The sequence below is a fragment of the Doryrhamphus excisus genome, linkage group LG14 (assembly GCF_037039965.1).
Source record: "Doryrhamphus excisus strain RoL-2023G ecotype Guam linkage group LG14, RoL_Dexc_Guam_v1.1, whole genome shotgun sequence".
In the NCBI taxonomy this organism is placed as follows: domain Eukaryota; kingdom Metazoa; phylum Chordata; class Actinopteri; order Syngnathiformes; family Syngnathidae; genus Doryrhamphus; species Doryrhamphus excisus.
Window position 1 is genome coordinate 18,745,135 of NC_136370.1, and position 14,968 is coordinate 18,760,102.

At 38.1% G+C, this 14,968-nt stretch overlaps 2 protein-coding genes across 13 annotated transcripts in view; both read right to left on the minus strand.

Annotated features, from left to right (window-relative positions):
- The window catches only part of syt14a (synaptotagmin XIVa), a 31,480-nt gene extending 29,413 nt beyond the window's left edge, over positions 1 to 2,067 (minus strand). For all 5 annotated transcript variants that reach the window (XM_078796308.1, XM_078796306.1, XM_078796307.1 and 2 more), the window contains exon 1: positions 2,040 to 2,067. In XM_078796308.1, the coding sequence (XP_078652434.1) occupies positions 2,040 to 2,052 (13 nt within the window). In that variant the 5' untranslated portion in view covers positions 2,053 to 2,067. The remainder of the gene's footprint in view (positions 1 to 2,039) is intronic.
- sdsl (serine dehydratase-like) overlaps positions 1 to 14,968 on the minus strand; it is a 36,240-nt gene that overhangs the window by 15,396 nt on the left and 5,876 nt on the right. For 5 of the 8 annotated variants that reach the window (XM_078796314.1, XM_078796312.1, XM_078796313.1 and 2 more), the window contains 4 exons: positions 14,540 to 14,773; positions 14,324 to 14,454; positions 12,577 to 12,663; positions 11,207 to 12,502 (listed from right to left, as the gene is read on the minus strand). In XM_078796314.1, coding sequence (XP_078652440.1) covers positions 12,396 to 12,502; positions 12,577 to 12,663; positions 14,324 to 14,454; positions 14,540 to 14,773 — 559 coding nt within the window. In that variant the 3' untranslated portion in view covers positions 11,207 to 12,395. Of the gene's footprint in view, positions 1 to 438; positions 509 to 11,206; positions 12,503 to 12,576; positions 12,664 to 14,323; positions 14,455 to 14,539; positions 14,774 to 14,968 lie in introns of those variants that run through there. The other 3 variants (XR_013629783.1, XR_013629785.1, XR_013629784.1) reach the window with 3 other exon arrangements.

Consider the following 14,968-nt stretch of genomic DNA (forward strand, 5'->3'; position numbering starts at 1 on the left):
TACAATACAAGTACCAATAAGAGTTTAACATAAAAAATACTATTTTAACATTTTCTCATAAAGCATTTAGTCCCAGCAAAGCATTTCATTGGTTATGGCTACTGTCCATCAGAGTGCAGAGGGAGGCTGAAGTAATTGCAGCGCCCCGGTAATAAAATACTTGTATAGTACTTGTGACATCTCGCACTACATTCTGCACCAAACGTATTTTGATGCTTTCATATCTAATCAAACTTGTACTCATCACAAATGCAACACACCACACACAATGTAATTAAAATTAAATCAAGGAATATGATATGCAAATGAGCTGACTTCTGCCTTGACGCATTCATTCATTCATTCAGTCATTTTCTACCGCTTATCCTCACGAGGGTTGTGGGGGGACTTCGGGTGAGAGGTGGGGTACACTCCGGACTGGTGGCCAGCCAATCACAAGGCACATATAGACAAACAACCATTCACACTCACATTCATACCTATGGACAATTTGGAGTGGCTAATTAACCTAGCATGTTTTTGGAATGTGGGAGGAAACCGGAGTACCCGGAGAAAACCCACGCATGCACGGGGAGAACATGCAAACTCCACACAGAAATGGTGGAATTGAACTTGGGTGTTCTAGCTGTGAGGCCTGCACGCTAACCACTCAGCCCGGTTGTAAACATTCATTCATTCATTCATTTTCTACCGCTTATCCTTACTAAGGTTTTGGGTATGCTGGAGCCTATCCCAGCTGTCTTCTTGGGGCGAGAGGCGGGGTACACCCTGGACTGGTGGCCAGCCAATCACAGGGCACATATAGACAAACAACCATTCACACTCACATTCATACCTATGGACAATTTGGAGTCGCTAATTAACCTAGCATGTTTTTGGAATGTGGGAGGAAACACAGAGATGGCCGAGAGAGGAATTGAACTCGGGTCTCCTGGCTGTGAGGCCTGCGTGCTAACCACTCATCCACCGTGTAGCCTTGATATCTATTATTCATTCATTCTTTTTCTACTGCTTACCCTCACGAGGGTCGCGGGGGTGCTGGAGCCTATCCCAGCTGTCTTCTTGGGGCAAGAGGCGGGGTACACCCTGGACAAGCATTCACACTCACATTCATACCGAGGGTGGAATTGAACTCGGGTATCTTCACAATAACATTCATTCATTTTCTACTGCTTATCCTCACGAGGGTCACGGGGGGTGCGACCTAAACGGTAGCCTTCAAGTTATTTCCTTTAAACTTAAATAGCCAAAAACTTACCACTTCCACACGGATAGGGAGGATAACTATTAAACTAGTGTCCTGCGGGCCACATTTGACCACGTAGATTTTGTCCATTCATTCATTTTCTACCGCTTATCCTCACGAGGGTCATGGGGGGTGCTGGAGCCTATCCCAGCTGTCTTCTTGGGGCGAGAGGTTGGGTACACCCTGGACTGGTGGCCAGCCAATCACAGGGCACATATAGACAAACAACCATTCACACTCACATTCTATGGACAATATTTAATATTTGTTTAAAAAAAATTTTTGAATTTAATTTGTGCTTATTTTTAAATACATTAAACCAGCCAATCATATTAAGCATATAAAATAAGCATGAAAAGTAAGTATAAAGTTACATAAGCAGCAGTAAAAAAAAAAAATCACTCTCATAAATAATGAGAAGAAATATTAAATGGGGTCTCTAATATGAAGAGCTACAGTGGTTTCTTCAGTTACAGTTACAAACTATAAACACGCTGCGAGGCATAACTAAATTATTATAACAGAAACAACAAATTTTGGTTCATTTTAAACCCATTGATAAAAAAAAACAGCGGAACTGTCCTTTCAGCACCAGCAGCGTGTGAGTCCAATCTCACGCAAAATCACGGCGACAAAAGCCCAAAGGCAACTTTCACGGCATTATACCACGACACAACCAGTCTGTTATCGCTATATCGGCATTTGTATCAATACACGGTCGGCAACCACGCGTGGAACAGCCAATGGAGGCGAATGGAGTAGGAAGGGAGAGACGTTGCTAGAGCTGACTTACCATCACCCGCCATGATGTTGTGTTTGGCTTCAACCAAAGCGCGCGAAGAAGGGGGGGTGGGAGGAGGGAGTGGACTACTCCAAGTGTGGCGGGGGGGGGGGGGGGGTGTCATAGGGTGGTTCAGTCCATTAGGAAGCGCTCAGGGTATTAAAGATGTATTCAAAAAATCTTCTTTGAATTTAGGAAATATAAGCTGGAAACCTCATATTAAAAATATACAACATAAGGTGGCCAGAAATATTTCAATATTGAACAAAGCAAAATTTGCTCTCTGGTTCGACCATATCTTACTTATTGTGTGGAAATATATAATATAATATATTATAATATAAAAGCAATCTTCACTCGCTAAATGTACTGCAAAAAAAGGCCAGTAAGGATAATTCATAATGCCGCCTACAGAGAACATACTAACTCCTTATTTCTAAAATGATAAATACTTCAACTTGCTGATATAGTTAATCTTCAAACAGCTAAAATAATGCATAAGGCATTATTTTAAATGTCATCCAATACTTCTCTACAAGAGAGGAGAAATATGATGAGAATAAAATCAAAAAATAAAATAAAACATACAAAACTAATATAATTTTAAAAAATAATAATAATAATTTTTATAATAATAATTTATAACAATAAAAAAAATAATAGAAAATATCAAAAATATTAATAAAAAATGTATACATTTATAAAAAAAACAAAAAAAGCAGGAGGTGAACAAATACAACAGGTGACTCCTTCTGACACAAATCATATATCACTATTTTGCCAGTTACTATGGTACCCATTATGTCATTGTACTTTGGTACATGACAAAAAAATAAATAATAAAAAAAAAAAACAACAACTTATATTAGGAAAGCAGGAAGTGAACAAATGTAACAGTGATTGTAAAAGTACTAGATGGAGGGGTAGGATTTACTAAGCTTTGCTTCTTCCTACTCCTTTTGGACATGTGGAACTGGGAACTGATTATGGGATGCATTCAATTGTAATCTGATGCATGTTCAAATGAAATTAAACCATTACCATTATTATTATATTATTATACCATTATTATTATCCTCATGCTCTTGTGTTCCTGTAAATGTGTTCCAATGTTAAGGAAGTTCAATGCCAGGCATATAGGAAATGACATGGGGGGGTTCAGAGTTGAGTTTTAGCTGGGCGTGTGTGACGGTCGCAACAGCAGCAAGTGTTTTTATTCAGGATTTATTATTATTATTATTATTATTATTATTATTATTATTATTATTATTATTATTATTACCCCCACTCAGTTCCCCCTAGTTTAGGACAAACATGTTCAAGAATTGTATTAGAAAATGTGATTATTCCACAATGTGGAATTATTACATAATTCAAAAAATAAAATAAGTAAAATAAAAATAATAAAATAAAATAAAAATAAAATTTAAAAAAAATAATAAAATAAAAGAATTATTACATAACTCATTACATAATGAGGTGAAATGTACTACATTGTTGCGTAATGTGCCATTATTACATCATGTGGTGCTACAGCGCTTGGTGGACATTGAAAACTCTATTTTGTGTACACGCTAACAAAAATGGCGTTTTTAAAATGTCAGCATGCTGTAAACCGGCGAGCGCTCGCATATGAACTTGCGTCTCCACGCTAAAACCACATTTCCTTTTCACGGTTTTATTTTTAGCTGCAGCTCTGCTCCAATGTCCTCCTCTGGACTCATCAATGCAACTCTATCCTGTTGTCATAGAAATGGGTTGCCCATATTTGGGTGCCTATCAAATCAGATTTAGCAGGTTAAGAGCGTAGTTGGAAGTATATCATGAGTTGATTACCGAGTGTATTATCTGGAGGACGATGTAAAGTAAGCTATGACTTCATTATGTTGTTCACATTTGTTCCTTTTCTCGGTGGATGGAGAGATGTTTTCTTGTCACGGTTTACAGTTCATAGAAAGCAAGAGCAGTGCAGTCATGTCCACTCCACTCCACACTCCCACTGACTGAGTCATTGGATGTTTGTCTCATCTTGATTACATTCAAATCAGGAGGATGAAAGCCGCTATGTAAATTCCACCGTGTAAATTTTTACACAAAAAATTTTTTTTTTTTTTTGATACTTTGTTGTAAAGGTCTGATCACTTCCTGGTGAGCTTCTGTATAAAGTCCTCCATCTTGGCAGTCAAGTTCATTCATTCAGCAGACTGACAGTATTTGTAAATCTAGCTCCAGTCGACACTGCTCTCTATCTATGGAAGGATGGCAGTGACAAGCACCTTCCAGCTCCTTCAGGATGAAGGCAGTACTGCAAGTGACATTTCTGTGTATTTTATTACGTATTAGAAAAGTACTGATGACATGAATTAAGGTTTCTTGGGATGACGTCCCTTTCTTTATCCTAATCTAGTTTTTGTTTGTCTTGAATATTAACACAGGATTGCACCTTGTTAAATCTCTGTATTACTATTTTATAGTACATTTACAGTAACTATTACTGTATATGCTAAAATCATCCTAAATATTACTGGTTTTGTAAGGGTTTTGTTTCTGTCATCAAATACAGTATGTGTTGGCGCTCTCTCTCTCTCTCCGCTGATGTAGACGGACAAAGATTTGTTTCCATAGCGATGGCCTCCCACGCATAACGTGAGTTTACTGTCTGATATGTAAATGAAAACTTGTAACTTGTAGGTCTGGTGTGACGTGCAAAAAACTCACATTTCTCAGTTCCGTGCAGATGTAACAGTCTATGTACTGTCAATCAATTAATAGTCTATCTTCTGTCATCAATTAATAGTCTACCTGCTGTCATCAATTAATAGTCTATCTACTGTCATCAATAGATTATCTACTGTCATCAATAGACAGTCTACCTACTGCCATCACTTAATAGTCTACCTACCGTCATCAATAGTCTATGTTCTGTCATCAATAGTCTACCTACTGTCATCAATAGTCTATGTTCTGTCATCAATAGTCTACCTACTGCCATCACTTAATAGTCTACCTACCGTCATCAATAGTCTATGTTCTGTCATCAATAGTCTACCTACCGTCATCAATAGTCTATGTTCTGTCATCAATAGTCTACCTACCGTCATCAATAGTCTATGTTCTGTCATCAATAGTCTACCTACTGTCATCAATAGTTCAACTACTGTCATCAATAGTCTACCTACTGTCATCAATAGTCTACCTACTGTCATCAATAGTCTACGTACTGTCATCAATAGTCTACCTACCGTCATCAATAGTCTACCTACTGTCATCAATAGTCTACCTACCGTCATCAATAGTCTACCTACTGTCATCAATAGTCTACGTACTGTCATCAATAGTCTACCAACTGTCATCAATAGTCTACCTACTGTCATCAATAGTCTACCTACTGTCATCAATAGTCTACCAACTGTCATCAATAGTCTACGTACTGTCATCAATAGTCTACGTACTGTCATCAATAGTCTACCTACTGTCATCAATAGTCTACCTACCGTCATCAATAGTCTACCTAATGTCATCAATAGTCTACCTACTGTCATCAATAGTCTACCTAATGTCATCAATAGTCTACCTACTGTCATCAATAGTCTATGTACTGTCATCAATAGTCTACCTACTGTCATCAATAGTCTACCTACTGTCATCAATAGTCTACCTACTGTCATCAATAGTCTACCTACTGTCATCAATAATCTACGTACTGTCATCAATAGTCTACCTACTGTCATCAATAGTCTACCTACTGTCATCAATAGTCTACCTACCGTCATCAATAGTCTACCTACTGTCATCAATAGTCTACCTACTGTCATCAATAGTCTACCTACTGTCATCAATAGTCTACCTACCGTCATCAATAGTCTACCTACCGTCATCAATAGTCTACCTACCGTCATCAATAGTCTACCAACTGTCATCAATAGTCTACCTACTGTCATCAATAGTCTACCTACCGTCATCAATAGTCTACCTACCGTCATCAATAGTCTACCAACTGTCATCAATAGTCTACCTACCGTCATCAATAGTCTACCTACCGTCATCAATAGTCTACCTACCGTCATCAATAGTCTACCTACTGTCATCAATAGTCTACCTACCGTCATCAATAGTCTACCTACTGTCATCAATAATCTACGTACTGTCATCAATAGTCTACCTACTGTCATCAATAATCTACGTACTGTCATCAATAGTCTACCTACTGTCATCAATAGTCTACCTACTGTCATCAATAGTCTACCTACTGTCATCAATAATCTACGTACTGTCATCAATAGTCTACCTACTGTCATCAATAGTCTACCTACTGTCATCAATAATCTACGTACTGTCATCAATAGTCTACCTACTGTCATCAATAGTCTACCTACTGTCATCAATAGTCTACCTACTGTCATCAATAGTCTACCTACTGTCATCAATAATCTACGTACTGTCATCAATAGTCTACCTACTGTCATCAATAGTCTACCAACTGTCATCAATAGTCTACCTACTGTCATCAATAGTCTATGTACTGTCATCAATAGTCTACCTACTGTCATCAATAGTCTACCAACTGTCATCAATAGTCTACCTACTGTCATCAATAGTCTACCTACTGTCATCAATAGTCTACCAACTGTCATCAATAGTCTATGTACTGTCATCAATAGTCTACCTACTGTCATCAATAGTCTACCTACTGTCATCAATAGTCTATGTACTGTCATCAATAGTCTATGTACTGTCATCAATAGTCTACCAACTGTCATCAATAGTCTATGTACTGTCATCAATAGTCTACCTACTGTCATCAATAGTCTATGTACTGTCATCAATAGTCTACCAACTGTCATCAATAGTCTACCTACCGTCATCAATAGTCTACCTACCGTCATCAATAGTCTACGTACCGTCATCAATAGTCTACCTACTGTCATCAATAGTCTACCTACCGTCATCAATAGTCTACCTACTGTCATCAATAATCTACGTACTGTCATCAATAGTCTACCTACTGTCATCAATAGTCTACCTACTGTCATCAATAGTCTACCTACTGTCATCAATAGTCTATGTACTGTCATCAATAGTCTATGTACTGTCATCAATAGTCTACCAACTGTCATCAATAGTCTACCTACCGTCATCAATAGTCTACGTACCGTCATCAATAGTCTACCTACTGTCATCAATAGTCTACCTACTGTCATCAATAGTCTACGTACCGTCATCAATAGTCTACCTACCGTCATCAATAGTCTACCTACCGTCATCAATAGTCTACCTACCGTCATCAATAGTCTACCTACCGTCATCAATAGTCTACCTACCGTCATCAATAGTCTACCTACTGTCATCAATAGTCTACGTACCGTCATCAATAGTCTACCTACTGTCATCAATAGTCTACCAACTGTCATCAATAGTCTACCTACTGTCATCAATAGTCTACCTACTGTCATCAATAGTCTACCTACTGTCATCAATAATCTACCTACTGTCATCAATAGTCTATGTACTGTCATCAATAGTCTACCTACTGTCATCAATAGTCTACCTACTGTCATCAATAATCTACCTACTGTCATCAATAGTCTACGTACTGTCATCAATAGTCTACCTACTGTCATCAATAGTCTACCTACTGTCATCAATAGTCTACCTACTGTCATCAATAGTCTACCTACTGTCATCAATAGTCTATGTACTGTCATCAATAGTCTACGTACTGTCATCAATAGTCTACCTACTGTCATCAATAATCTACCTACTGTCATCAATAGTCTATGTACTGTCATCAATAGTCTACCTACTGTCATCAATAGTCTACCTACTGTCATCAATAGTCTACCTACTGTCATCAATAGTCTACGTACTGTCATCAATAGTCTACCTACTGTCATCAATAGTCTACCTACTGTCATCAATAATCTACCTACTGTCATCAATAGTCTATGTACTGTCATCAATAGTCTACCTACTGTCATCAATAGTCTACCTACTGTCATCAATAATCTACCTACTGTCATCAATAGTCTACCTACTGTCATCAATAGTCTACCTACTGTCATCAATAGTCTATGTACTGTCATCAATAGTCTACCTACTGTCATCAATAGTCTATGTACTGTCATCAATAGTCTACGTACTGTCATCAATAGTCTACCTACTGTCATCAATAATCTACCTACTGTCATCAATAGTCTATGTACTGTCATCAATAGTCTACCTACTGTCATCAATAGTCTACCTACTGTCATCAATAGTCTACCTACTGTCATCAATAATCTACCTACTGTCATCAATAGTCTATGTACTGTCATCAATAGTCTACCTACTGTCATCAATAGTCTACCTACTGTCATCAATAATCTACGTACTGTCATCAATAGTCTACCTACTGTCATCAATAGTCTACCTACTGTCATCAATAATCTACGTACTGTCATCAATAGTCTACCTACTGTCATCAATAGTCTACCTACTGTCATCAATAGTCTACCTACTGTCATCAATAGTCTACCTACTGTCATCAATAATCTACGTACTGTCATCAATAGTCTACCTACTGTCATCAATAGTCTACCAACTGTCATCAATAGTCTACCTACTGTCATCAATAGTCTATGTACTGTCATCAATAGTCTACCTACTGTCATCAATAGTCTACCAACTGTCATCAATAGTCTACCTACTGTCATCAATAGTCTACCTACTGTCATCAATAGTCTACCAACTGTCATCAATAGTCTATGTACTGTCATCAATAGTCTACCTACTGTCATCAATAGTCTACCTACTGTCATCAATAGTCTATGTACTGTCATCAATAGTCTATGTACTGTCATCAATAGTCTACCAACTGTCATCAATAGTCTATGTACTGTCATCAATAGTCTACCTACTGTCATCAATAGTCTATGTACTGTCATCAATAGTCTACCAACTGTCATCAATAGTCTACCTACCGTCATCAATAGTCTACCTACCGTCATCAATAGTCTACGTACCGTCATCAATAGTCTACCTACTGTCATCAATAGTCTACCTACCGTCATCAATAGTCTACCTACTGTCATCAATAATCTACGTACTGTCATCAATAGTCTACCTACTGTCATCAATAGTCTACCTACTGTCATCAATAGTCTACCTACTGTCATCAATAGTCTATGTACTGTCATCAATAGTCTATGTACTGTCATCAATAGTCTACCAACTGTCATCAATAGTCTACCTACCGTCATCAATAGTCTACGTACCGTCATCAATAGTCTACCTACTGTCATCAATAGTCTACCTACTGTCATCAATAGTCTACGTACCGTCATCAATAGTCTACCTACCGTCATCAATAGTCTACCTACCGTCATCAATAGTCTACCTACCGTCATCAATAGTCTACCTACCGTCATCAATAGTCTACCTACCGTCATCAATAGTCTACCTACTGTCATCAATAGTCTACGTACCGTCATCAATAGTCTACCTACTGTCATCAATAGTCTACCAACTGTCATCAATAGTCTACCTACTGTCATCAATAGTCTACCTACTGTCATCAATAGTCTACCTACTGTCATCAATAATCTACCTACTGTCATCAATAGTCTATGTACTGTCATCAATAGTCTACCTACTGTCATCAATAGTCTACCTACTGTCATCAATAATCTACCTACTGTCATCAATAGTCTACGTACTGTCATCAATAGTCTACCTACTGTCATCAATAGTCTACCTACTGTCATCAATAGTCTACCTACTGTCATCAATAGTCTACCTACTGTCATCAATAGTCTATGTACTGTCATCAATAGTCTACGTACTGTCATCAATAGTCTACCTACTGTCATCAATAATCTACCTACTGTCATCAATAGTCTATGTACTGTCATCAATAGTCTACCTACTGTCATCAATAGTCTACCTACTGTCATCAATAGTCTACCTACTGTCATCAATAGTCTACGTACTGTCATCAATAGTCTACCTACTGTCATCAATAGTCTACCTACTGTCATCAATAATCTACCTACTGTCATCAATAGTCTATGTACTGTCATCAATAGTCTACCTACTGTCATCAATAGTCTACCTACTGTCATCAATAATCTACCTACTGTCATCAATAGTCTACCTACTGTCATCAATAGTCTACCTACTGTCATCAATAGTCTATGTACTGTCATCAATAGTCTACCTACTGTCATCAATAGTCTATGTACTGTCATCAATAGTCTACGTACTGTCATCAATAGTCTACCTACTGTCATCAATAATCTACCTACTGTCATCAATAGTCTATGTACTGTCATCAATAGTCTACCTACTGTCATCAATAGTCTACCTACTGTCATCAATAATCTACCTACTGTCATCAATAGTCTATGTACTGTCATCAATAGTCTACCAACTGTCATCAATAGTCTATGTACTGTCATCAATAGTCTATGTACTGTCATCAATAGAGTAGATAGAGATCCAGTATATTCGGGTGTGGTTTCCTAAAATCGAAAGGAGAGACTGAGTGACCAGGGGCAATGCAAGTCTCCTAACCGGCGGTGAGAAGTCCAGAATAGTGGACTGGTGGACTGTTACGCCACCCTGTGGGAACACCTGGTAATTCATATTTTAAAAATACCAATAACCAGACGGCGGCATTGTGGGTATTATTGACAATGGGGGTCTTGTGTTGGGGTTGCTGGGAGGGCCTTTTCTGGGGGGGGGGGGGGGGGGGGGGGTCTAGGTGCCCTGGAGCCCGTGGTTTGCCCGGGTCTGTGCTGTGGTGGGCGGCCTGTTAAAAATGCACTTCCAGTAAATTACTATCCTGTCTGTCATGATTAGATAATGCAGTGGGGGCGCTAGCATTCAAAGGTACTATAGCTCACACTCTTCCTGCTCAGAGCATGCAACCCACAACCCCCCCCCCCCCCCCCCACACACACACACGAAAATGTGTGAAACTGCCCTGTATCTACGTATATACAGTACTTATATATATACATATTTTTGGCTTAAATAAAGCTTTTTTCAAGCACAAAAATGGCTAAATAAACTAACATAAGGCATTCAGAAAATGCATTTAAGATGTTGAAGATATGTAGTATTCTAAACTTGTCACTAGGTGTCAGTCATGTTACTGTAATGATCGCAGAGACACACAAGCACCAGACTTTAATCCCCTGAACAGGTTTTTATTGCAGGTTTGACTTCTCTCTCTTAATGGGCACAATAATCCCTCGTAAATATCGAATAAAATCACAGTCTACCGTTGCAGCTGCAACCCACACCAAGCTAAAATATCACTTCCTGTCAGCCCACCACCCAGCTCCCCCAGCACCGGAACTACAGCAAATCACATGATCAAATCACACAAGTCTCTATGTCTATTAAATTAAATCTTAAATGCTGGTGGCCAGCCAATCACAGGGCACTTATAGACAAACAACCATTCACACTCACATTCATACCTATGGACAATTTGGACAATTAGCCAATTAACCTAGCATGTTTTTGGAATGTGGGAGGAAACGGGGAATGACGAGGAGAACATTCAAACTCCACACAGAGATGGCCGAGGGTGGAATTGAACTTGGGTCTTTTAGCAGTGAGTCCTGCGCACTAACCACTCCTCCATCGTGCAGCCCCTTTAGGAAAAAATATTCATTAATTTTCTACCGCTTATCCTCACGAGGGGCGCTGGCGTTGCTGGAGCCTATCCCAGCTGTCTTCACCCTGGACTGGTGGCCAGCCAATCACAGGGCACATATAGACAAACAACCATTCACACTCACATTCTTACCTATGGACAATTTGGAGTCGCTAATTAACCTAGCATGTTTTTGGAATGTGGGAGGAAGCGGGGAATGACGAGGAGAACATTCAAACTCCACACAGAGATGGCCGAGGGTGGAATTGAACTTGGGTCTTTTAGCAGTGAGGCCTGCACGCTAACCAGTCGTCCACCGTGCAGCCCCTCTAGGAAAAAACATTCATTAATTTTCTAGCGCTTATCCTCACGAGGGTCGCTGGGGTTGCTGGAGCCTATCCCAGCTGTCTTCACCCTGGACTGGTGGCCAGCCAATCACAGAGCACATATAGACAAACAACCATTCACACTCACATTCATACCAATGGAGAATTTGGAGTGGCTAATTAACCTAGCATGTTTTTAGAATGAGGGAGAAAGCCGGCGGGGAGAACATGCAAAATCCACATAGAGATAGCTGAGGGTGGAATTGAACTCGGGTCTCCTAGCTGTGGGCCCTGCCATATAATATTTTGAAAAACAAGAAATGGGTTCCCTGATACGCTCATGTGCATATTGCATATGCTTATCCACATGCCTATTTATAGCTCTTAATATTACTGTGTTTATATGGCCTCCAGTTTGTGTTTGAGCATGGATAGTTCCTCCATGTCAATGTTGCTGCCTCCGCACACAATTACCAGCAGGGGGCCCAAGTGAACAGGTAGGCGACCTGAAACGAGTGGGACAAAAAATCCTGTCATGATATCACCTCTTATTGTTGGAATGCAGCAGCACCTTCAGCACCTTCAGCCTGTAGTCTCTGCACGAGCCCACTGTAGACAGCTGCTAGAGCTGCTCCGCAGGCCAACTCCACCAGGACACGCTCCTCATCTAACAGATGCACAGTAGACCCAAATTATGACCATTGTATCGTTTGGACCCGGTTATAATAATATGACTATAAAGCAATATTTTGAGCCACAACTGAAATCATAAGTGTACAATTATCCAACACAATGACAAGCAGCTCCTCTTCTCATCATGGAAGCTTCAGGGGATTCTCATTTTCATCACCGCTTTTCCAGTATACCAGCAGAAAAACAAGGTCCAGACATGTGAGGTGAATTCACCCATTTGATTGATGGATTATTTCAACATTTACAATTTGGATCATGGAAAGAATGGCAAGAATGGCTTTTTCATTTCACTTTATACTAAAGTTCTGTTGCTGAAAAACAATAAAACTTTTTCATATATTTATATTATAATAATAATAATTGCCATTATTAATACAAAAATGATTAAATAATAATAATTAATTATTTATAATAATTATTATTGTTATTATTATTATTATTTTATATGATATTTACATTAATAATAATTGTCCTTATAATAATATACTAATTATTATATTAATAATAATAATAACAATAATTATTATTATTATAAATAATTAATTATTATTATTATTATTATATAATCATTTTTGTATTAATAATGGCAATTATTATTATTATTATTATATAATGAAATAATAATTGAATAATTGAAGGCCCACCTTAGTCCTATAAACAGTACATAGACAAAATGCTGCGTTCTCATAGCACTTATTATTATTATATAATTATTATATTAATAATAATGATTATTATATAACATAATAATTATTATATTAATAATAATAATGCTAACAATAATTATTATTATTATTATAAATAATTAATGATGGTTATTATTATTATTATATAATTTTTGTATTGATAATGATAATGATTATTATTATAATATAATGAAATAATAATTGAATAATAATAATAATATTAATAATGATTAATATTATAATATATTATTATTTTATTAATAATATTAATGATTAATATTATAATATAATTGTTATATTAATAATAATAATGATGATTACTGGCTGATTTCACATTTACAATTTGGATCATGGAAAGAATGGCAAGAAGTACAGTGAACCAAGATCTGGACCTGGTCTGCTTTTTCATTTCACTTTATACTAAAGTTCTGTTGCTGAAAAACAATAACTTTTTATACCTTTTCTTGACATGAATATATATGAGTAAAAATTCACCCCAACACCATCGATGTTTCTTTAGTGATTAATACTAAAATGAGAAAATAAATACAACTAATTGATTTAAGAGATATGTTCTATAGCCCTCAGTAATAGCCAGGTAATAAAAGAACCTTCAATTTATGAATATGATTCTTTTGAGGTTCATTTTGACCATTTATGGAAATAGAAATGGAGGGGTATAGTGACAAAAAAAGGCCTACATGCCCACACCAAAAGTATTAAAAGCAACATTTTCATGGATGAGGAAGCCTAAGATGGTAACCAAGACATGAGAAGCAAATGTGATGGTAGCTTATTGTGTATTTTATAGCTAATTTAATACATGGGTCAAAACCGACCCGTTAACATAAGAGATGATACCAGCAAGCTAACACAAGAGGAAGGCTAATACAGCAAAATGACAACCATCTGAAAACGCTTTTTCCAATAATGAGAAGAAACACTCACCCAGGAATGTCTCCACGGCACCAAGCGCCTGCTCGTCAGTCACCAGTTCCGAAATGATTGTGACTTCATGACTTTGAGTGTACTCAAACGCTTTCCTGCAGGCCGTCTTTGCCCCAAGACACGTGGCTTCGCTGTGGAGCGATAAAACGCAAACGTGCTATTTTAAAGCCGAGCTACAGTGCTAACGTGTTACATTGCCAAGATAAGGAATTGGACCTGGTGATGTCATCCAAGGTGACCATCCTCCCGGCCTTAACGGAAGCATTCAAACAGTCGGCCCCGACGGTCTCCATGGCAATGATGGGAACATCCACCCAGCCTACGTCCTTCAGGCCCTGGACGACGCCGCAGAGGAGCCCCCCTCCACCCACAGATACCAACACTGCTCCAGGCTTGACGCTTGGACCCAGGGTCCTTGCAGCCTCTGTGATCACACTGGCATTGCCCTGCCTTGTTGCATCAATGAAAAGAGGAATACAAATCTAGGTCAAATGGATCACCGATACTTGTGTATCAATATTGTACAATCGGGTTTTAGCTTGGCGTAGTTTTGTGTCCACAAATGAAGCCCATGCTAAAATAAAAATTAAAAAAAAATACATATGAAGTATAAAATAAATAGCATCATTGGCGTTGTTAACTGAA